We start from the raw sequence: 23,807 nt of genomic DNA, 5'->3' as shown, positions 1-23,807 counted from the left end.
TTCAAGTGCTTTCAGAAATCTGAAAAACTGGAGCAATTTATACTCTGCAGGAGTGCATGAGATAATCAACCTGGCCTGGCCTTATTGCTAGGCACACAGCTCTATCCCACTTCACTGCTCGGTTGAGAGATGACAGGTAAAACTACAAATAACTATTTTTCATTTTACAGTAAATAGTATATCCCAATAACTGTTTGTTGCTGCTGCTACTTGCTGTAAAGTATTCAGAACTGAAACTGCAAAGTAGTAATTTTTCATTATTTTTAAAAGAAAGGTGAGAGCAAGGGCACTTAAGACCTTTAAAGGCAAATCCAGCAAAAGAGGGTTGAGATCCTAATGTGTATTCAGAAAATCACCCACTGACCATGATTATTTCTTTGTGGCCAACCAGGTCCCAACAGCTCTGAGCAGTGAGTCACTAAGAACAGCATGTTACCATCAGTTTTAGGATATCTACGGTGATAAAGAAAAGCAAATCCCAGGCAGTGGTAAATCTTTTTAAAAAAATCTATTTGGAATGCATTTGTGTGTGTGTGTGTGTGTGTGTGTGTGTGTGTGTGTGTGTGTGTGTATTTTTTTCTTGGCAGGAGACTTACCTTCCTAATTATGTTTCCCTTAGGCTATCATTAAAATTAGCCTGCATTCCCCAAGCACACACCACTGACAGCAGGGGGAAGGCAGCCCATAAGTGACAGGGTAAGGTCTACCTGTCTACTTGGGATTAAGTGTTTGAAAATACACAAAAATCTCTGTATGTACATATGATTGTGTACATACACACAGACACACAAACACATAATTTCCAACCCTGTCATGTAAGAAACACAATATTACAGAGTGGCAAGGAAGCTGTTGCCAGAGAACAAGACCATAAGACCCTTTAGGAAAGTACCTTAGGTCATCACTCCTGGGCTTTATCTTCATTCTTTAACCACACCATCAGTTTTAACCTGGTAGGATTAATGCATGAAAACCCTTTTCCTTCCAACAATACTGTGCTATTTCCAGAATTCCTAACGTTTAAGAAATGTCAAAAGCAAAGTAAAATGTACATTTAACTCCACATGTGGACATTCATGCTGAGAAATGGATTTCTGTAGATTTTACTGATTATTGCTGAACTTAGAAGTCTCTTGAAACATTGATGAGCAAAAAATTCAACCTTACATGAAAACTGAACTTGTACAGTTATTTACACATTCTCATGACTCCTTTACCATTGGACAGATAATTCATGAGGTAACCAAGATCTAGTTGCAAATTTTCCTAATATTAATTATATCTTTATCCTGTGTGACAGTTGATGCTGCTTCAAGGCATTTGGGATTGAGAAAACATTAAAAATACTGCATTCTAATAGAATGAGTAAATTCCAGGATACATTTCCTTTGAATCATTCCCAAGCATTAATAGTGGTGTTAATATACTGTATTCTAAGAGTATGCACTCAATTGTTTTGGCCAATGTCTTCTTTACTGGGGACAATATGGAAACAAACTACCAAAAATTAACTTTAACGTGAACAGAGAACATCTTAATAGTGCACTCCGGGATTATAAAACCATAATGCCAAACTGCTCCTCGTTCAAGTCAATGTTTGTTTCTTGGAAAATTACCTAATCTATGCAAAATGCGGTAAAAATCCAAAATGTGGTACCACAGAGAAGCCATGCCTTTAAAATAGACATCTGTATCTTTTGGAACCCACCCTCCTCTAAATACTTTTTAAAGTTAAAATAAAAAATTATAGAGTATAATAGTCTACATTTTGTGTAAAAAAGAGAAAAAATATTCATATTTACTTGTATATCTAAAAAGAAACTTTGGAAGAAGATGTATATAAACTACATTGTTTAGGGTATGGGGATAACTGGGCAGATGAACGGGAAATGTTCAATATATATTGATTTTTAAACCCTGGCAATATATTACCTACTTAAAATCTAAATTAGAAAAGTAAATATTGCTGGTGGACTTGAATTCCTATATTACCATAGGTCATCTTTCACATATTTTCCATATATATAAAAAGGATTTTTAGAAGAAAATATTAAGAGTTTAAAAGTAGAAACTTAATTTATGAAGTGTATCATGGAATGCTGTTATGTTTTTTCCACTGAGTTCTAAGTTGGAAGAATTTCCTCAGTGCTTTTTTTCCTATTTTAAAAAAGACAGAAAGTTGTATTTGGTAATTTGGCATTTGCTTGAGTGACAAAACACACACACACACACACACACACACACACACACACACACACACACACACATGCTCCTGTAGTAGTTATTGTTATTAACATACTATCCTTTAGCTATGCATACTCTGACAACACAAATGGAAAAGTAGAATTTTATGCAGAACCATCTACACTTATTTCTTTTGGTTCTATAATCACAAATGATAAATTTTACTTCATGTATAAACTGTTAGATTTCTAATATGAACTAAAGTTAAAAGATTCAAGTCAATTCTTTGCACTTTTTCTTTTATCAAAATAATAGGTGCTAATTACTACTTTTGAAAGAAAATATAAATCTAAGAATCACAAAACATTTTTTCTTAAGAAAGAGAGTGGGTGAAGGGTTTGAAAGAAAAATAATTTAAAAGTGACTTTGTAAAACACAAACCCGTCACATGCTATTAACTGAGGCTTTAGAAAAGTCAGTTCTCCTAACATAGCTTTTATTCTACCTCATACTGTGAACTTTTCAGGTTTTAAAATATTCAACTTGCCTTTATTCTTTCTTTTGGTGGGGGGAAAGGGTGAGCCTGCCAGCTGGTAAGAAGCCAAGAGTTATCCAGTCAGACCTGAATGGAAAAATCTACGATTTGTTTATTTCATAGTTCAAGTTCAAAAGCAAGAGACAATTTAAATAATAAAAGAGTAACAGAAAAAAATACAAAGAAAGAAAACAAATCAGTAAGAGTCCAGAAGAACCTTCAAGAACATTTAATTCGGAAAATGTTATTGGTTTAGAGAACTTGACTGAAAGAAAACAGCTGGGCAGAGTTCAAGGTTTTAAATTAAAAACAATCTAACAAGGTCTATGGGGATAACTCTTTGAGCCACATTTTGGAGACCAGATTCATTTCTACCAAGTAAAAGTAATAGCAGTCTAAGCTAAAAAGGAAATTCCTCACAACTGAGGTAGTTACTAAGTATCAGCACATTTTCCAAGTTCTCACAGGGCAGCTTAGCTATTTACAATCCATTTTTCCTCAAACATAAATGGAGTGCCTTTTCAATTTTGTCTTCTGTGAGTTGTTTAAAAAAAACACTTATACACACCAGCCAGAATATGCCTATTTTATTAACATCATGCTTTAATAAATAACTACTTCTAATAAAATTAAGCCTCTGTTTACAACAGCCCCCAATATTCCATTTTGACCATCCTGCAGAATTTGGTGTAAAAAGTTGAATGAAATGTAGACCCTGAGCTAGCAAGTAATTATGTTTAAATATAAAAATAGAGAATTACTCTTACAACTGAAGATTGAACAGTAACACAAACAACCTCTCCGTGGGTTTTAACTTCTGTAGAATTGGTTGGGATCTTAATGGCTGTCTAAAGCAGGAAGAGACTTGCAGAATTTTCTTCTTTATGAGGACTTTTGGGAACTCCTTTTAAAGTGATTTGTTACATTCTCATAGTTTTATGAGCTGTCATTTGGTAAGGACACAAGAAAAAGGTTCGTAAGGGGCCAAGCCAGCTGTTAGTCTTTAGCCTGGGACAACAGATATGGCCTATGCCAGTTCACCCATGTGGCTAAGGGTCATCGCTAAGATGTAGTCTTCTCAGCTCTACTCTCTCCACCACCCAAAAAACAAGAAAACATGAAAAAAATCTGGACACCTAGATCTCTCCCAAGTGAGTTTTTTGGTTGATGGGGTAGCACACAGCTATGAACCACTGAAAGTAATTTGCCTTTCTGATCAGAGGGTGCTGAGCAAGAAAAGCACATAAGACACCTTAGAATTTCTTTAAAAACACACACTGGGATCCCAAAATGAATATAAACACAAATGCACAGACAAAAACGTTGCTTAAGTGTTAATGCTATTCCCTGAGCACAGGCTGTACCCACCCTAATTCTATCCCCCAGACAGCTCCCTCTCTATGGCTGGGTTTGAAATCTGGAACACTGTAACAAGGGGTACCAAATGAGATGTTAGTCACTTATTTCTGCCATTGGGATATCAATTCAAAGAGGGTCAAGTGTGGCCACGAAGAACAGCACACAATGACTTGTTAACTTGACTGGATAAGATAAAACAAAACAAAACCCACCCCTAAACAAAGTGTGAACATGTGATAACTGGGACACCTTATATGGCCTTATATATTTCTAGGGAAAATGTATCAAGAATCTTTTAAATGGGTTACACTTTAGATGGTTCAAGTGAACCTATATGTGATCTTAGTTTATGCAATTCAACTCAACCAAGATGGGTAGTCTGCAGTCTCTTCCAGTCACCAGCTATAAGTGAAATGTAACATTCTTCTTATACTGATGCTTGAATACAACCTGACAAGTGGATTAGAAACCCCTTTGTGCCTTCACATTCTGTCCTAACTTAATAATAACAAACAAAATCACCTCCTCTTCTCTCCAGATAAGGCAACTAAAACAATAGGGAATACATGGAAAATTTACTGCTTGTTGGGCTTTTTCTTTGAATAAGATAACGTGATAAATAAAACCTGCTTCTGTACAGCTATTTAATATTTCAGAAATACGTACATGTTACATGCCAAGAAAGGACCCTGGTTTTCTTGTAAGAAACAAGGTGAGATCATAATTGAAGAAAAAAACCCACAAACAAAAACAAACAATAAAGAAAAACAAGAGAGTGATAAAATCACAAATGCACAACTAACTACAGTTCTGTACCTACACCGCTAGCCACGTTTAACATGATTCTGGGGAAGCAGGAACTTCATGTACAAGTCCCTTTTTTCCCGCAAAACTGAATGAAAGAACAAGGTCAGAATTTTTTTAAACCAGTGGCCACATAGTAAAAACTGTACATTGTTGTCCATTCATTTGAAAAGCAAAGTCACTAGGATGGTATAAAAGTGATAACTGGTGCCTTTTAACTTTCTGATGATGAACACATTTTCTCTAAGATTGAGAATTATCTCCATTCTCTCTGCATAACCAGAAATAAGATGCAGAAGACAGTGAGGAGGTAGGGTTGTGCCTCAACCCGGGCACCAGCGTGGTTGGCTTTATCATTGGCATTCCTCCCAGAATGGTCAGTTGTGTTAGACTCAAACTCCGAAGGGCACTGCTGATACTCACATCCACTTCCACTTCCTTCTCCACTGCTTTCATCACCTATTAACAAAAAGCAGAATAGAGATTTCGTTCCACTTGTTTTCATCATAAGGTGTAAAAGAACAATTTGTACTTTAGAACCACAAGTGCTTACTGATATCAAAGAAGTCCACATCATTCCCATTGTAAGCATTCTTCATTTTATTGGTCATAACCCGCAAAGCCATGATTTGACGAAGGATTAGTGTGTCCGGTTTACTGGTGTCAACCTGGACCTCCGGATTACTGATCTGGTTGGCTAATCCATTTCCTGTCACTGCAAATAGGTACCTGAGATAAGAAATGACCCCATTGAGATTATCAGTAAAACAAAAAGTTGCACAAGATAAAAAATTTCTGCCTAGATTCTAGTATTTGCACTGAGTACAATTAATTTCCATTTCTAAATGCACTTCATTTTTTCCTTTTTCTGGGTATATATCTTGTTTCTCCAACTTGACCATGACCTTTTTGAAAGCTACCCATTTTGCAGAGGTTGTTGGATCAGAGTAAAGTGCTGAAGTGTGGGTACTTACTTAAGTTACCGAGTGTGTAGGGGAGGGACACAGGGCATCATTAAATAAGAGGATGGATCTAGAGCTTTATGAGGCCAAGCCATTGAGCAAAGGACCATAGGTATTAAATATTTTTATATGACACTATTGGAACAGCTTGATCTTTGGTTGGGGTCCTAAAGCTAGTATATGACTATTATCACAAAGTTTTTCCCCAGTACAAGTAAGTGGGTACCTTCTCAAAACTTCTACAGTAAAACCCATTCCTAAGAAACTCTAGAAGCCTTCCATGTTGTTGCTACCTACCCTAAATTGCTTCTTGATTGACAACTGAGAAAATCCTCCCTGAAGGTTACCCAGGCATTTAGGAAGAGAGAGATTGCAAATCCATGCAACTAAGGCTAACCTGCTTTTGCCTTTTCCATTCCAGCAGTCATCCTCATTGCCATTTCCCGCAGCCATCCTCTCATCATTGCAAACGTTGCTCGGAAGAGAGGACCAGAACTTCTTAGCCTGTTTCAGTTTCTCCTTGACATCAGTAACCTAATTAAGAAAACAAGAGAGAGACCTCTATAAAATAACACAAACCTACCTTATAGATGTGCCTTTTGATCATTTCTAAAGTATCTCCAGAATGACATGCAATTCATTTTCAACTTTAGTCACCAGAGAAAAATGAAGATCAAATTTATACTTAGAACTACAAAATCACTCAAATAAATTAAAAGTCGAAATATTCGGAAGGAGCTGAGCTGCCTGGATCCATTGTCCACTTACCTCTTCATTGTAACTATCATCTGAGGCCCACCAGATTCCATACCATGTAGATACAATAAGACACAGTCTCTTCCCACAAGACTTTTATGCTCAAGCTCAAGCTTATATATTGTCTACTCTGCGACACTTGCCTTTCCCTGCTCTCCGTCCCCTCCTCTATGTTCTTTCCTACTACTATATTTGAAGCACATTGCTGTGTACTAGTATAATGCAGTCTTGCTTACATTTTCTTATCCTTCTCCCAGCCTATCATTAACTATACATCACCTTAGTTAGTAAGCTAGAATGTCTGCATTTCCCTCTCTTTTGGGGCTTTTTCAGCATAAGGACTTATCTTATTTTTCTGAGCCACCTTGTAAATACCACAGTAGTGATAGGCTCATAGTAGATGCTTAGTAAATACATGGTGAAACAATGGGGGGGGGGGAGTTGAAATAAGACTTATTGCATCACATTTTCTAGACTACATATGAACTTTCTCAGCTAGAAATGAACGAGGAAGATTTACTGACACATTCAATTTGCTTGAAAAGTTTTGCCTGAAAGACCCACACTTGTAAGCCTTCCAACTAAAAATGTATTTTGAACAAATATTTTCATTTTTTTGTCATTAAACATGGCCATTCCTGACAAAGTGCTTACCAGTTGGTCTAAACTAGTGCCAGCTGCTGTGGTTGGGCGTTCCTCAGGGTGATATGGTCTGAAGCGAGCACTAAAGGCACTTTCAGAGATGGATCGGGAAATGCGTCCAGCTGGGAGGGGCTTTGGGGGTCCACATCCCTGAAAAACCTGCATTGGAGTAGCATGATCATATTAGGGAAGTCACATCACAAACTGGAGGGGGCCCCTGGCTCCCTTTTCCAACATCCTGCCTTCATTACCTTCTGAGACACTTGCACACTATTGTCTTGCATGTTCATAATGGCATCAGAAATCTTCACATCGATGGGATCCATGACTGATTCAATGTTGAAAGGGCCCTCTAGCCTCTCCGCCACCATTAGCATTGCATCTAACATGAAGTTTGGGGAAAAATAATACAGCATAAAAAGTAAATAATTAGTTCACTCATAGGTAATCAGTCCGATTATTTTACTGTTTCCAGTGGGGGGAGGCACACATCATAATTAATTAATGTTTTTATATCTATTTCTATTATGCCAAACTGTACTAAGTCACTATGTATTGCCAGCTCCCTAAAGTATGAAGTGGCCAGATGAATGCTTCATTCTCCAGCAAGGAAATCCAATCAGGAATCTTCCATTATACTGATTTTTCATTCCTCCATGTGTCAGTGGCTGTCACTGTAAGGCTCTGAGCTAGCTCCCAGCTGACAAACCAAAAGCTGGAGGCAGAATAACATGCCAGCTCTCCCAGACTTCCTAGGATCTTTTCCTTTCAGGTTCCATTTACAAGAGTCAAAAATATATATCACTTAAAATCCTGGCATACCAACATGTAATTTTTTTTTTTAGGAAACCCTTCCAGATGCCTGAGAAAATACAAATAGAAGTATTCCTCCGAATTCTAATGACTTTAAAGAATGAAATTTTGAAAAATACAATTTTTGGAATAAGAAAAACTTCCCATTTCAAATGTAAGGGCCTTGATTTATTTTATAACAAAAGATGTACCTCTCTGGATGAAAACAGCACAAGAGGCAGTGCACACAAACCACATACTCACAGCATATCTTCACTGATTACTCAAGTCACTTTTACATATTGGCAGAGTCTGGAATGTTTTAGCACACATTGAATCTCTTAAACAAAATATCCTGTACTTGTTTTCTTGCCAGGCATGTTTGTTGGGATTATGAGATTTCGTATTTTGGCCTGATACTTATTGTGCAAAATTAAATGAAATTGAAAATGTAATCATGTTCTCTCCACTTTATACTCTAGTGCTTAAAGCATGGCAGGAAAGGATAGTGAGGCCCACATTATCCACAACCTTTAGGTAGTCCAAGGACAGGGGTTAATTTCCAGAAGATTGTTTGTGTCCTCAAAGAACACTGTAGGCCACAGCTGAACTTCTACCTAAGCTTTCTAGTGAAAAGGAGTTTCAGCATCAGCATATCAATGAAATCAAATTTGGTCATCAACCTTTCACCTTCAACCTAAAACAAATGCAACACGGCATTTTAAAGCACAGGGTCATTTCTCTAAACTACAATTCCGATGTCACAAACCACAAATAGATTTCTGTGAAATGCAATTTTTTTACAAGTAATAACAAATGAAGTTTCAGGTTGCATTGTGGTAAGCACCAATAAAATGACGCTTCCAGCCTCTAAGTAAAGCCTGCCAGCATGAATATACCATTGTACTAGTGGAGAGAAAAAATGCTTTTGATGTGTTAGCAAAAGGAGACTTTTGTAAACAAGTGGAGCACAACTTAAATGTGTTCATCATTGTCAAAGCAGCAGGGCTACCACGTACAGAAAGTACATTCCTTCATAGCTGAGAAGTCAGCTCTTGCTCCAAATAAAAATATTATGAAGACAGATAATAAACATCCAAAAATGCAGAATTTAAACAACATAAAACAGTGCATTTTGTAACTACTTATTCCCCTAGTGGCGAGGAAAGGCCAGATCACTAATGTGTTTGTTAAAGAATGAAAAGAAACATAAACCCCAATTCACTGGCTGTTTGGTGTCTTTGTAAACTCTGAGCCTGCCATACACAAGGGCCTGGGAATGGAGAGTGAAGCTGGGCCTTTGTTGGGGCCGGTGCCATGGCGTTGTGTGTTGCGAGGCTGAAGAATGCGAATGGGGGCGAATTCTGCTTGTGGCCTGTAGCCCAGGAGCCCAGGCTGCCCCTAACCCCTGAGGAAAGTCATGATTGGTTATCAACTGGGCTCTTCCTTGCAGCAGCCAGCCCTGACTAGAAGCACCAATCTCAGTCCAAGGATGGTTGGTTTGGAGTTTTGGTTTTCTTCTGGTTGAACTAGGCCACAGGTCTCATTTACAGGATACTTGATTGTCTGCCTCCTGTCAGGAATCGGCTGGTGTCTCCACCAGCAATCCCAATATCCCAATACGAAATTCCCGCAACATGTGACATTAATAAGGTTGGTTAGACGTCCAGCAATGTTAACACTAATACAGTATGTGATGGAGGACAAGTGGTACCTAAGCATAATTTATGACTCTCCAGAAACTGACTTTTTTGGTTGGAGGTGGAGAGCAGGAAGAGTATTCAAACTGAAGGTTTCATAGAATGAATCTCTTACAAAACCAAGTCCAAGGCGTTTCAAAAATTTGGATCCACCTTGATAAAGGCTGATGATACTTCAATAGATGCAGTTAAAGAGAGGAAAGGGAGGGCATGACAACCAGAAGGCAGATTTGGAAAACTCATTCTTAGTCTCTTAAAGGGTCTAGTCCAGTGGTTCCCAACCTTTTTGGCCATGCCCCACCTAAGCATCTCTAAAATTCTGATGCTTCCCCATGACATATAATTCTTATTATTCAAAAAGTGAACTCCTGCCCTGACCGGTTTGGCTCAGAGTATAGAGCGTTGGCCTGTGGACTCAAGGGTCCCGGGTTCAATTCTGGTCAAGGGCACATGCCCGGGTTGCAGGTAGGGGGCGTGCAGGAGGCAGCCAATCAATGATTCTCTCTCATCATTGATCTCTCTCTCTCTCTCTCTCTCTCTCTCTCTCTCTCTCTCTCATAGCAATAAAATAAATTTTAAAAAAAAGTGAACTCCTATTCATGTGGAAGAAGCCTAAAAGGCCATTAACTTGGTCTAAACAAGCATCCAAAGAACATGGCATCCATGAAAGAGAAAAATAAAAGAATGAAAGGACAGTTGAAGTACTGAGGAAGAAATCACTAAGAAATTGTTTAAAAAAATAATAGTATGAAGTGATATGAAAAATAGCAAATAAAGTTTCAAAACATAGAATAGAGAACTGAAATGAATAAATGTCACAATATATATTATATGCTGTCTATAAGGCCCCTAGAACTATAAGAAATGCAAAAAATTCACTGTTAATAACTCATTCTCGAATTGCCCCCCTTAAAAATCAAATTGCCCCCCTGTGGTGCGTGTGCCCCATGTTGGGAACCACTGGTCTAGTCCAACTGCAGTATTTCAGCACTCAGGATCTCAGCACTGAGTTGCTCCCCACCCCAGCAACAAAGCCATCCCTCCTCACTAGGGAAAGTGATTCCTTTTACACTGGCCTCACGACTAGACTGGAAGAACAAAAGGCAGTTTCCAGACTTAACCCCAAAATCTGATTTAAAGAAGTGGGAGGAAAAAAAAACACCTTTGACCATTCATTAGCTGCAATCATATAAAGGGGAAAGAAAAATTCCTTACAAAGAAAAAAAAAACCTTACAGCACGTATGGCAGAGGCATGTAAATTGGGGCTGAATTCTGCAACCACAGAGCAAATTAATTAGACCCTTGTGAAAATTCATGAAAAAGCACCAGAGATTAACAATGTCTATTATTCTTGGCCTTTTATATCAGCTTATTAAAATAAAGAGTAAAATACCCATTAAACATAAAGTTTAAATACAATTATACACCTCAGCCCTCCAAAAAGTATCATTTAAAATAACTGAGGAAAATTAACTCAGAAATTCTACCAATTTCTACTTGGGTTTAATTTTATTTATTGAAAGATAACAAATGTAATTTTTAAAACACAACAAGAACTTAAGTCCTCCTTGTTTTAGGTTACCTTATTGAGAATATTTATTAAGCAAGCCAAGTATGGTTTTGATTTCATATGAACCTGCAAACTGTTGGAAATATATGTATAAAAATTTGTATTTTAAAACAGGATATGAGTTATAGTTTTGGACAGAATATTAGAATGATAGGATAGTGCAAATGGCATGCCCTTCTGCACCTTATTATTGATGTGTCTGTAGAAAAGTTAGCAAAACTAGATCACTGTCACCATACATTTTTTGTACCATATGGCAAATTCTATTCCTTTTGCCCAGAGAACTAGTGGGCTAGAAGTTATAGGGGAAAGTGAAAAGGCTACCAACTTAAAACAAATAAATGCAGCAAAAATAAATTGCAAACTTGACATTTGGGTATGGGGTGACAGTGGGATTAAAAAAAGAGAAAGAAAAAAACCATCAACTTTAGATTTGCAAGTGCCATGGCTTTTATTTCCATTTGGAATATTTTAAAGCAACACTCTCTCCCATGCTTCATTCTGGGCATGATGTGCCATTTGTGAGTGTATGTCTTTGCTGGTCTTATACATTCCCTTTCATGGGATACTGCTTTTCTGTGCATAGAAGATTTTTTTTTCAGGTCTTCTAGCTTTGAGCTATTTAGGCTACAATTGTGCTGAAGTGCTTAATATTCACATCTTTTTTTTTCCTGTGTCAGTGTTAGCAAGAATCTGTTGGAGCCAATTTATTGATGCACTTTCAAACAGAGTTAAAATGATAATTAGCTCTCATGCAGACTAAAAAGCATTCCACACTCCACAAAAAAAAAAGCCAGCACATTGCATACATGTTCCCATGATGTGGACAAATAAATGAAAAATAGATGCTTATAAAAATACTCAAATTCTGCTATTATGCAGAGGTGACTGGGGATGGAAAAAAATCTGAGTCTGTTTGTATGAGCTATTAGTATGTGTATGTGGGCCAACTAGACCCTTAGTGTTAGGAGCTTCAACACTGATGCTTCAGGACTAACATGTGTATTTGGTAGGTATCAAGGGAGTCAATGAGTGGACATTTAAATCATCCTTAATTTATACTTCCCTACAAATCATAATTAACCCTCTTAGAAACTGGCCACTTCACTACACTGCTGTCTGGGTTCCAGTAATGGTTTTGTAGGTTTTAAGTATATGCAAGAATATTTACCTCTAATGTTATCAAGGTAAACATTTTTCCATATCACCAGAGTAGCCTGTCATTGTTAAATCCTCTATAGAAAGAGAACCCCCTAAATTTCTATAGTCATATTTCACTTGATCCAAATATCCAGTGGGTATCTGGCCAGTGTGAATATTTGGTTGCAGTGTAACAGATACAATATTTTCAGTACCACTTTTGCAGCACAGTGATGACTGTAAACTAGCATTTACATGGATACTAGCCCATGATGCATTACCCAAACTGACCTTTGGGGGGAAATGTCAAAAAGCCATTTTCTCATTATTAAAACTTAGTATTCACTGTGTCAAATGTCTTCGGAAATGCCACTATTAGTTCAAGGGAACATGTACTTGTAGAATAGTATGAACTTTGAGTAGAGTTAAAATTGGCAAACATTAAATGACAAATAGAAATTTCATAGCTGACAATTGCAATACTCCTTGTGGCAGGAAGCTGAACTATTTCCAGCGACACAAATACATTAATTGCTTGCTCACCTATGAAATTGTTCCACTCAGAATCAAGATCTCCTTGGTTGGCCAAGCAACCTCTCATGATGTTCGAGCAGTAGTTGTAACATGGCTTCACAGTCACTAGACCCTGGCAGTGGGAGCAATAAATCATCTTCAACAAGGCTTGGGTACACTGGGCTGTGGGAGTTACCTGATTTGGGAGAAGAAAGAAACAGTGTTGGGAGCAAAGATAGACACAGAAGTTGCAAGTCTATCAATATAACCTTGAAGGCTTGGCCATGACTTTAACTTAAGAATGAGTTGTGATGGATCACATTTAGCAGGCCTGGCCTGCTTCCTGAATAGGTGACATAGAGCAAGGTTAGATAAAAAAGAAGGTGTGTGCTGGGAAGAAGGATTGGGGGAAGATAGGGATTAACACTGCATTACCTTAAATAACCAAGCTCCATGTAACTCCCTGTAAACTCGCACTCCTCCTTCCTGTCTCTCAATCTCTGTCAGTCACATACGCACTCTCGCTCACATTAAATGACTCAATTATTTCAAAGTTCTTTTACAAATATCTTCCAGGATCATCCATGAGATGCAGTAGTAGAGGCTCCTTTACCTGTCCACTGTGCATGGCTTGCTATTATGGCCTCCTACCATCACTGTGTTTGCCTTGCCAGACTAGAAAACAAGCACACCTTTCTTTTAAAAAACTTCCTTTGAAATTTAACCCACTAATCAAGGTTTAGCAGGGTACCCTTGTATGTACTCCATTCTATACCTATAGCTGTGCAAAAGGCAACATTAATGTAATCTACAGGGAAGAATATGAATACATTTAAACTTGCAGTTATGTGAGGGCCTTCCAAAGCTTGGGAGCAATAAAGCAGAGTCCTCAGGGAACACCTGATGAAAAAGGTGGGACTGCAGTTAAATTCTGAAGAAGGGATTGGATTTAAGTTATCAGGAAGAACATGCAAATTGAAAGCATTAAATGAACAAAAGTTGCAGGAGAATGTATCAAGAATATCGTGGCATCTTAGAATGGGGTTGTAGAATTGTGGGAAATAAGGTTGGATACATAGGAAGGAGTGTATGCATGGACATAATTTAAAGGGGCTTCAACATCAGGCATAATCAGACAACATATAGACAGGACTACTAAAAGTTCATGAGGAAGGGGAAGAGCTAGGGTGAAAGCAGTACTAAACTAGATTGGACTGGCCATCCTCTGCAGAGAAATGAGACTTAGTTTCATCTTCCTACTTTCATAAGGTGAAATTATCTTGGGCATGGAATTGCTGATACCATCCTGTCACTCATTTCCATCAATGCTTAGAAAGGATCCTGGCTAGGTATCACAGACTGGCTGCTAAACAAATGTTCTGGTCTTCCCATTCTCTTTGCCCCACCCTCCTCTTTTGGAGTCAGTATCAGAGGATTAGTACATTCCTCTCTATCAGTACCAACCAGTTCTGCAAACACAGACTTTTGAAAGCAGATACCACTGCAGAGAACAGATGCAGGGATACAGGGCTGTCCAACAGTGCACTTCACCTGCTTGGGGTGTGATGTTGCATACCACTTATCAACAGTACCTTGAGGAACAGAAGAAAAACATACCCCCTCTTATCGCAAACAGCCTAGAAGAGGGGGAGAAAACATCCAACAACATGGTAATTATATACACTAAAGTCAACATTCCCTATGAAGAAGTAGGATTTTCCCGTAATTTTAACCAGTCCCACATGTTTTCCTAGGCACTAAGTTAGTCTTTTTGACTATATATTGCTATAAAATCTTGGCTAACCAATACCCTAGAGGAGTGGCCATTCTATATAACTAGGTTTTCTAGATAGCTTTAAGTTCATTTCTTTAAATAAGTCACATATATTTAAGACTTTGATACTTGTCCACCCCCTCATTTTACAGATGAGCAAAAAGGCCTGGAAAGAGGAAGTAGCTGGAGAATCATAGAAGTCTTGGAGTTGGAAGGGGCCTTAGAGATGAGAGTACAGCTCTCACATTTAAGGGATAAGAAAACCAAAGCCAAAGAGATGAATTGATTTGCTGACAGCCACCCTGATACATTTGATTATAGTACTGCACCTTATCAAACCTTTGGGATGAAATGATTTCCCAGATGTATCATGTTTCCCTGCCTTTTTAAACAGAATATATTAAACTCTAATAGTAGACATCAGTTGTTTTCTTCTTTATCTTAGTTAGGTTCAGGTTCCACATTGGTGAGACTACTAAATAGCTGGATTTTAGAGAGGTAAAGAGTTATTATGTAAATACCTACGGAAAGTCATACAATGGCACATGAAATTTATTGGATATTATGCTTAAAAGGAAACAATACCCTAGTAAGAAGAAATGTAGAAGGCCAAAGTGTCAACAAATAGTTACTGAGCACCTACTATGTGCCAGGGATTATTCTGGAATATATTTGTGATCAGATAACAAGGCAAGTAGGAATTTCTATTTTAGAATATGTAATCTGTTCTAGAAAATGTGAAGAAATTCCAAAATAGTATAGGCCCTTAGGAAATAAACAAAAAAATTTAAATCCAATAGTTACATTCCAGAAACATTTTTTTCAAATGTCTTTTTCTTTTTTTAACTCTAGGAAGTAGTCCACTATATTCTTAGTTCAATTATAAATCTAAATCACTCATGCAGTAGACCCTGTAGTACCCTCTCTGAAAGTAGGTTAATGGCTCAAGTTTTAAAAACAGAGACCACACTAAATGACACAGTAGAGTTTTCTTTAAAAGAGATTATGAAGGTTGGTTTAGCAGAGTTTTTTCATTTCATTCTTTGGCAATGTACTGGCTCATGCTCTGCATATGATTTGTTGTTTACTAAAAATGATCACAAGGAAGTGGCTCTAATATGCTGTGGAAACACTAAATAATACCAGAACTGAGAAGAGAAATGGGTAAGTTATAAGAAAACTGGGAGGAGCCGAAACCGGTTTGGCTCAGTGGATAGAGCGTCGGCCTTCGGACTGAAGGGTCCCGGGTTCGATTCCGGTCAAGGGCATGTACCTTGGTTGTGGCCACATCCCCAGTAGGGGGTGTGCAGGAGGCAGCTGATCGATGTTTCTAACTCTCTATTCCTCTCCTTTCCTCTCTATAAAAAATCAATAAAATATATTTTTTTTAAAAAAGAAAACTGGGACGAGAAAAGACATATGAAATATCAAAGTTGGAGAAAATCGGTCTTCTGTCTCACAAGCACTAATCAGACCACCAGGCAGTATTTTAAATGAAGGGAAATCAGAACCCAGGAAATAAACCCCTCGTGAGGGATGAAGCCCTAGTACACTGAGTGGCCAGATTATTATGATCTCTGAATGCATAATAATCTGGCCACTCAGTGTGTGTGTGTGTGTGTGTGTGTGTGTGTGTACACACACACATATATATATTAGAGGCCCGGTGCATGAATTCGTGCATGGGTGGGGTCCGGCCAGCCTGGCCAGGGGGAGGGGACACGGGCGGTTGGCCGACCTGCCTGCTGGTCGAACTCCTGGTCGAGGGGACATTTGCATAATAGCCTTTTATTATATAGAATATACACTGAGTGGCCAGATTATTATGCATTCAGAGATCATAATAATCTGGTCACTCAGTGTATAAGAAAAGAATTGTAAAACAGTCATGAGACCTAAAGAAACAAGGGTCCCAGAGAAAAAGCCAATAATGTGACCATTCCTCAGGTCTAGAGTCCCCACTCTTGCCGACCTGCCCAAGCTCAGGATGGTAAACTTAGAGTGCAAAGACCAGCACTACCTCTGACTCTGGACTACCCTAGTGGATTAAAAAAATGGCTGACTTTCTTTTGGAATCTTCAAGTTTCAAAAACCCAAAGGGAAGAAAAAGCCAAACAGTATATGACACTTATATTTAAATTAACTTGTGGAGTTTCTGGTAGAAGTCTTGGATCTCCTTGATTCAATGGTGGCTCTTGTTTGTCAAGTCATGGTACACCAAGCCCTGGTGGGTGCCCCTTCATTAGCTCTCAGTGGTCTCTTCACCATATCAGAGTAAACCTTTCCCCTTTCCCCAATAAACAAATATAGTAGTGGACTAAATCATACCTTGTTCTGGGAAATAATTTTTAATAGAAATTCAAGTTCATTCACAGTCTACTTCCTTGTAATACTCAAAATCAATGACTTATTTACAGAAGTTGTTTTATTCCAGAAGACTTAAGACCAAATGGTAGATCATGCCACATGGGGATTCACAAAAGGATAACCATGCTCCAAGATCTTAGTATAATCCTCAGTTATGTAATTATTCTCTATGTTATGGCACACCACTGAACATGATCTATCTGATTGTTCCTTTGGGTCACAGCACTTGACTAACATTTGATATATTTTCCTTTTGTTTTGAAGGATCTGTTGAGCTCAGATGTCAGTGACCTCCAGAATCCTTGGGGCTGTGGTAGGAGTCAGGTGGGGTTATTATTGCTTTTATAAAAGTCATATTTCAGACCTCTTTTATAGACTAGTTTCTCAAAATTATATTGAGAAAGAACAGGAAAAGGAAAACTGTACACTCCTCCCTCCCTCCTTTGAACCACAAACACAAAGAATGAATTAATGTTCTGCAAAGAGAAAATGCTTCATTAATTCCTATGGTTTCATGATCATGAAAGTATTGATGTCAAGATTCAAGAGAAAAATATTCTGTTATTTGTCAGAATAACTTGTGTATTGATAACTTCCACTGGATTTTATTCACTTATATCATATACATATGTTCCAGGCTGTGTTCTAATGCTTTACACATTTTAACTCATTTAAAGCCTTAAAAAAATAATATGAGATGAGTTTATAATTTCATTTCACAGATGCGAAAGCAGAAGCCCAAAGAGATTAAGCCCAAAGAGATTAAGGGGCTCACACCAGATCTTCCAATAAATGGCAAAGATTTGAACCCAAGAAGTTTGGTTATAGAGCAGCTACACTGGACTTCCTTGATGGTTATCTGAATGACCTCTTTTCAACAATAGAGCATAGGAACCCTAAGGGAAATACATGGAGCTAGACCTTCTCCATAGCTCCTAGACCTAGTATAGGGTATCCACATACAGTGAATACAAGGTATAAGGCTGGATCTTTTCTAGTAAAAATTTGCAGTTTTTAAATGTATGCAACTGTTCTATGTGGAACAATATTGAATGGATACTTGGATGATATTATGCTGTTTAATAATAAATAATAATGAATTATTCAATCAATGCTATATTCTTCCAAAGGTTCAATATGCTACAGGGGTAACAAAAATACGAGTGCACACACACACTCACACACACACACACACATATACACAAATATACATAGATACAGATATATAGATTTAGATATATAATATCACTCATCATAGCCTGCTCACAAAGAAGTCAAAGGCACAAGTAAACACTGCTAAATATGGAGAGAAAAGATTTCACTTGAGTAAAACAAAACAGAAAACAACACATTTACCAAATTTTTAACATTTTGAAAGAATTTCAGCTAAATGTATCAGCGGTTACCAATTTCTGCTAGAAAGTGGGATGTAATTTATAGAAGAAAAAGGTTTTGACATTATTTATATAAGATTGAGGGGGTTTTATCTGTTTACGTGGGAGAAGGGAGCAGTATGATAGAAAGGGACCATCATCTGGACTCAATACTTCTATATTAACAAATCAAAATCTATCTGAGTTACTGATCCATAATGACAATAAGTAATAGCTAATTTTCAAGCTTTATAAAATCCATCAAAACTCACTAAGGGCTTTCTAAATGTTAGGGTTAGGAGGCACCTTATAATTTAGATTTTAGGAGCCAGTCTATCTTTCATGGTCAAAGTCAGTGGGGGAAAGAATCCTGATTTCCTTTTTAACTTATTAAGACTCTTTTTAAAATACTCATTCCTGCCTTCCTTGGGATATACATTTAACATGACATCTGCACACCATTTCTGCTACTAAAAGCCTTTGCAGAAAAGTCCCTTTCTCTACAAAGACTCTTCTAATATGAATTGAGACTTTCTACAAAATAATCTGCATTTTCTAAACACCACATTAAAAACTACTGTAAGCATCCTAAAAAAAGAAAAACTCTGGAGCAGTACTCTTCATGCAGCCTGGATTTCATTTCAGTAATTCAGAATGAGCCTTAAGCCACATTACACAGTGATGGCAGTCAACATGCTGCACTGAAGTTAAAAAACACATTTCCTTTTAGTTTATTCCAGTTCCAAATATACATTCTACTGCAACATTTTTTTTCCCCCTGAACAGCCAGTAGTACCAAACAAGCAGAAAAAGTCTAGATCTTATCTGTTTCTTGGTAACATAAGCACCCCAATAAAAAACAACAGGAAAAATTTCCCAAAATTATGGTAAAAGAAAGAGATACGGTACCCAAACATGTGGTGAGAAGTGATGAGTTTATTGAACAACTTCCTAACTAGTTTTGAAGTCAATATACACACAAAGAAAGGAGGATGAGATGTTCCTATTTCCCTGATAACAGAATGTTCAAGACATAACAAAATATATGGAATAAGCTAGAATTCATTAAATGTTTGTAGATACATTGTAGTTAAAACTGAATCTGCATAAATACTTAAAAGCATGTCTTGTTTTGTTTTAAATTATTAGACTCACTTATGACCTAGAAGTCAAAGCATCATTGCATTATTCCCCTTGTAGAAGACTCTATTTGTTTTGAGAGTGTATAATCTCAATTTATTCAGTCCTTAACACTTCCCACACTCCTAACATCACCATCTCCATTGGCACCATAGCTAGAGTTCCACCTTCTTCCTGCAATTCCAGTTCTTGGGTTGGAGTGAAAAAGAATATTAAGGGTTAAATAAATGTTAATACTTTGCATCTTAAAAGCTTTTTTTTATATTAACCATTTATAAAAATTGTATTTATAATGATTCATGGAAGTGACAAAATAAATTGTGTAGTACTCTTTAGGTGTTGGGCATTTTGAATAGACTGAAATGGAGGGGGAGCAATGGAAATTGTTTTCAAGGCAGGACAGTCATTAAAACATCACAATAGAAAGGTACCGATTTCTAATTATAGTCCCTGTAATTTGGGGTGGGGATGCAGACATAGCCCAATTATGTCAGTGTTAATTGAAACCATGAGAATGTGACTCTCTTTGGCATAGGAGCTATTAATTTTCATGTTGCATGTAACCACTTGTGCATTTCAAAAGACCAAAACAGACTTCACCCTTCCAGGCAAAACTGCTACAAGCAGGTAAATAAGAAATGTCACATGAACCATGACAAGTAAAGATGGAGTAAGTAATACAAAGATGTGTAGCACCAGGCTTTCTAGAAACATCTGTTACTAATTAGAAGGTCTTTTCTGAAGTTTGAATTGTAAAATTCAAATGAAGTAAGCTGAAATTACTGGATATTTTGGGCCCCAAAAAACTGAAGCAAGACAAGTATACTTCAACTAAGAAGTGACTTTCTCTTGAAACACGTTAGGCTTGCTGGTGCTAACAACCTTTAAATAGCCTAGTGATAATCAAATCATTGCTCAACATACTGGTATAACCGCAACCTTTTTGTTGCAAAAGTAAACTGGAAAAGCAGGACATCCACTAATGAAGAGATGGTGGGGAACATCTTAAGTATGCAACAACTAGCCTCAAGACCAAGATGCTTTTCATATTTGAAATTAAAGACCTTTTTATAGATGAAGTAGGTGAGGTGGCTCTCTTTAATTAGGAAATACATTCTCCACTCTGAAAGGTCTTTTTCAGGCCCAAGGTAATTAATTCTATAGGACAGCAAAAGAAGGAATGTTGTTTATCTCTTAGATTGCTTTAGTTTTATCTGCAAATTACATTTGGAAACTCACATGAAAAAAAAAATACTTCTTAGGTACCCAAACTGGTAGAAAAGCTTACTTATTTTATTAATCAAATGTAGGTTTTTCAGCATGTTCAATTTCAAATATGTTTTTGACAGCCAAATTATTTATTGTCTTCCCATACCACTGTACCTTAAGTAAAAAACAACAACAACAAAACACCTCATAGACACAGACAACAGTATAGTGATTACCAGAGGGAAAGGGGTTGGGGGAAGTTGAAGAGGGCAAAGGGGGGACAAATGGTGATGAAAGAAGACTTGACTTGGGGTGGTGAACACACAATACAACATACAGATGATGTATTATCAAACTGTATCCTTGAAACCTATATAATTTTATTAACCAACATCACCCCAATAAATTCAATTTTAAAAAATCAGTTTAACTGGTAGGCATAGTCCAAAAATTAATAAGAAATATTTCTCAAATGTGAAAATATTCCTTGCATTCTTCCTCTAAACAGAAATATTACATAGATGATAGATTTTTTTACATAATTTGTGTTTTAGCACCTTTAAAAGCTGATATGATTCCTGAGTGTTATTATTACATAATTTTGATAACTTAACCCAACTTCGTTGAAGGATTTGGTTTCAAGTTGATCCTTAGGTCTAGAAGAAATTCAGTAGTGAAGCAAAATATTATTTTTAAAAGTTTCCAATTACAACACTTAAAGTAGTCATAAAACAGTGTTGTCAACTAAACAATTGGTAAGTAATGTTTATTCAAAGTAAATTAAGTGCTACCACTTGTATCCATTGTATTCTCATATAATTATGCAAATTATCTCGTAGGCAGATATGAAAGTACAATGAATATGGAATAGAGATCAATTCTTTAAAAATTAAGAGTTATATTTAGAAAATAACTTTCTCAAACAATTTAACAATACGAAGTTACACAGGAAATCTATTTCGTACTTTAAAAAAAAGTACCAAAGGACAATCAGAAATTGATTGTGACTATTTCATTTTGGGTTGCATACTCTTCATTGCATAGGCAAGGGTGTCTGCAACTAAATACAAAAGTCAACCCTATTAATTTCCTACAGTTAATTTTGAGAACCATGTCAAGAAGAATACAACACAGGGAAGCCAAATCTGCTTACTTCTTCCTAACCTTAGGGAGCTCGGATGATACAGACAATGGCAAGCTTTACACTCCTCAATCTTCTAACCTGCACTGAGTTCTATCTCAGGGGTCCTCAAACTTTTTAAACAGGGGGCCAGTTCACTGTCCCTCAGACCGTTGGAGGGCCGAACTATAGTTTAAAACAAAAACTATGAACAAATTCCTATGCACACTGCACATATCTTATTTTGAAGTAAAAAAAACAAAATGGCAAAAACACCCGGCGGGCCGGATAAATGTCCTCGCGGGCCTCATGTGGCCCGCGGGCCGTAGTTTGAGGATGCCTGCTCTATCTAAACTGCTTCCTTGTTTCATCAACCACCCTCCACTCCAACTTGGACTTTCTGGAATCTCAGTTCCCTGAGGGGGTTCCAACCTTGCAAAGTGAGACAAACAACAAGACAGGCTTGAGCCAGCTCCCTGGTCCTTCCTAAGAATCAATTCAAAGGAAGGTGGGTGGTTAATGTAAATAAACCACAAACAACCAAACACTTGCCTTTACTTGTATGCACACACATGCAAACCACATAGCAGCACCTTTCCACCTATTCAGCTTAGGATTAAACTAAGGAAATTTTGAAGGAGGACAAATGTGTTATGTGAACTACACTAGAAATAAGTTTGGTCTGGATTAATTGTGCCTTGTTGAGGGACTCTGACATGAGCATCTCCAAGATTAATAATGGTTGCTGAAATGGGCAGAATTTCAGGAACCAGATTACTCCTTCAATTATAACAATCATCTCCCCACTTGCTCCTACCCACCCTCATATGCCTTTACAATATTTTGTAATTTACAATAAAAATGTCAGGAAGAAAAAGACTAACAAAAACATGCTGGAAAGAATTGTTTCCTGAAAGTTTCTGGCCCAGAGATGTGAGAACAAATAAAACTATAATAATAAGTGCAACCCATCACCAAATCCTTTTTATCTCCCAATTCCAATATGAAATATCCTATAAGCACCCATTTTTTAATAACTCATAATTCTTTAGAATCTCTATCTTCACTTTGGTGAATGTTAGTTTCCTTTCTACCTAGGGTGACCATGCATCCTGGTCTGTCTAAGAAAGTCCTGGTTCCTTATTAAAAATTAGTGGCAAATGTTGTCTGGGTAGGATTGCTAATAAGCACTTCCTGATCTAGACAATAAGTGTATAGTTTGGGCAATAAATTACATGATACTGTAACACTAAATGAACTCTCTGATAGGCAATCAGGTTGATATTCTGGTATTTGCACTACTGTCAAAAAAATTTTTAATATATTTTATTGATTTTTTACAGAGAGGAAGGGAGAGGGATAGAGAGTTAGAAACATCAATGAGAGAGAAACATCAATCAGCTGCCTCCTGCACACCCCCTATTGGGGATGTGCCCGCAACCAAGATACATGCCCTTGACAGGAATCGAACCTGGGACCCTTCAGTCCGCAGGCCGACGCTCTATCCACTGAGCCAAACCGGTTAGGGCTGCTGTCCAATTTTTATTGACCGCTCCTCTAGTCCTCAAAATAACCAAATGACCTAAGTACAAGATGTTGTCCTTTTGTCTCCAGACTTTTTAGAAATGCACTAAAATTTGGTTTTTCTTTTGAGGGCCTAAAGGTACTAGCACTAAGATAAATCTTGCAAAGATAATTTTGGCCCAGTATATTCTATTTATTCACTGGTACTGATGAAAGGGTAGAAGTTGAAAGGCCTTCAAAAAGTTTTCAAATTATGCCCTAGCCGGTTTGGCTCAGTGGATAGAGCATCAGCCTGCAGACTAAAGGGTCCTGGGTTAGATTCCGGTCAAGGGCACATGCCCG

At 37.4% G+C, this 23,807-nt stretch overlaps 1 protein-coding gene across 1 annotated transcript in view; it reads right to left on the bottom strand.

Moving 5' to 3' along the window:
• Window positions 1–3,289: 3,289 nt before the first annotated feature.
• The window catches only part of GPC4 (glypican 4), a 125,972-nt gene continuing 105,454 nt past the window's right edge, over window positions 3,290–23,807 (bottom strand). Inside the window, exons 4-9 of the mRNA XM_079765293.1 lie at window positions 12,989–13,154; window positions 7,494–7,624; window positions 7,255–7,401; window positions 6,242–6,378; window positions 5,436–5,611; window positions 3,290–5,341 (exon numbers count right to left, since the gene is read on the bottom strand). Of these exons, the coding sequence (XP_079621419.1) occupies window positions 5,139–5,341; window positions 5,436–5,611; window positions 6,242–6,378; window positions 7,255–7,401; window positions 7,494–7,624; window positions 12,989–13,154 (960 nt within the window). The 3' untranslated portion in view covers window positions 3,290–5,138. The remainder of the gene's footprint in view (window positions 5,342–5,435; window positions 5,612–6,241; window positions 6,379–7,254; window positions 7,402–7,493; window positions 7,625–12,988; window positions 13,155–23,807) is intronic.

The sequence above is a fragment of the Cnephaeus nilssonii genome, assembly GCF_951640355.1.
Source record: "Cnephaeus nilssonii genome assembly, chromosome: X".
NCBI classification, from domain to species: Eukaryota; Metazoa; Chordata; class Mammalia; order Chiroptera; family Vespertilionidae; genus Cnephaeus; species Cnephaeus nilssonii.
Note: the sequence above shows the minus strand (reverse complement) of the source record. Positions and strands in the feature narration are given on the sequence as shown.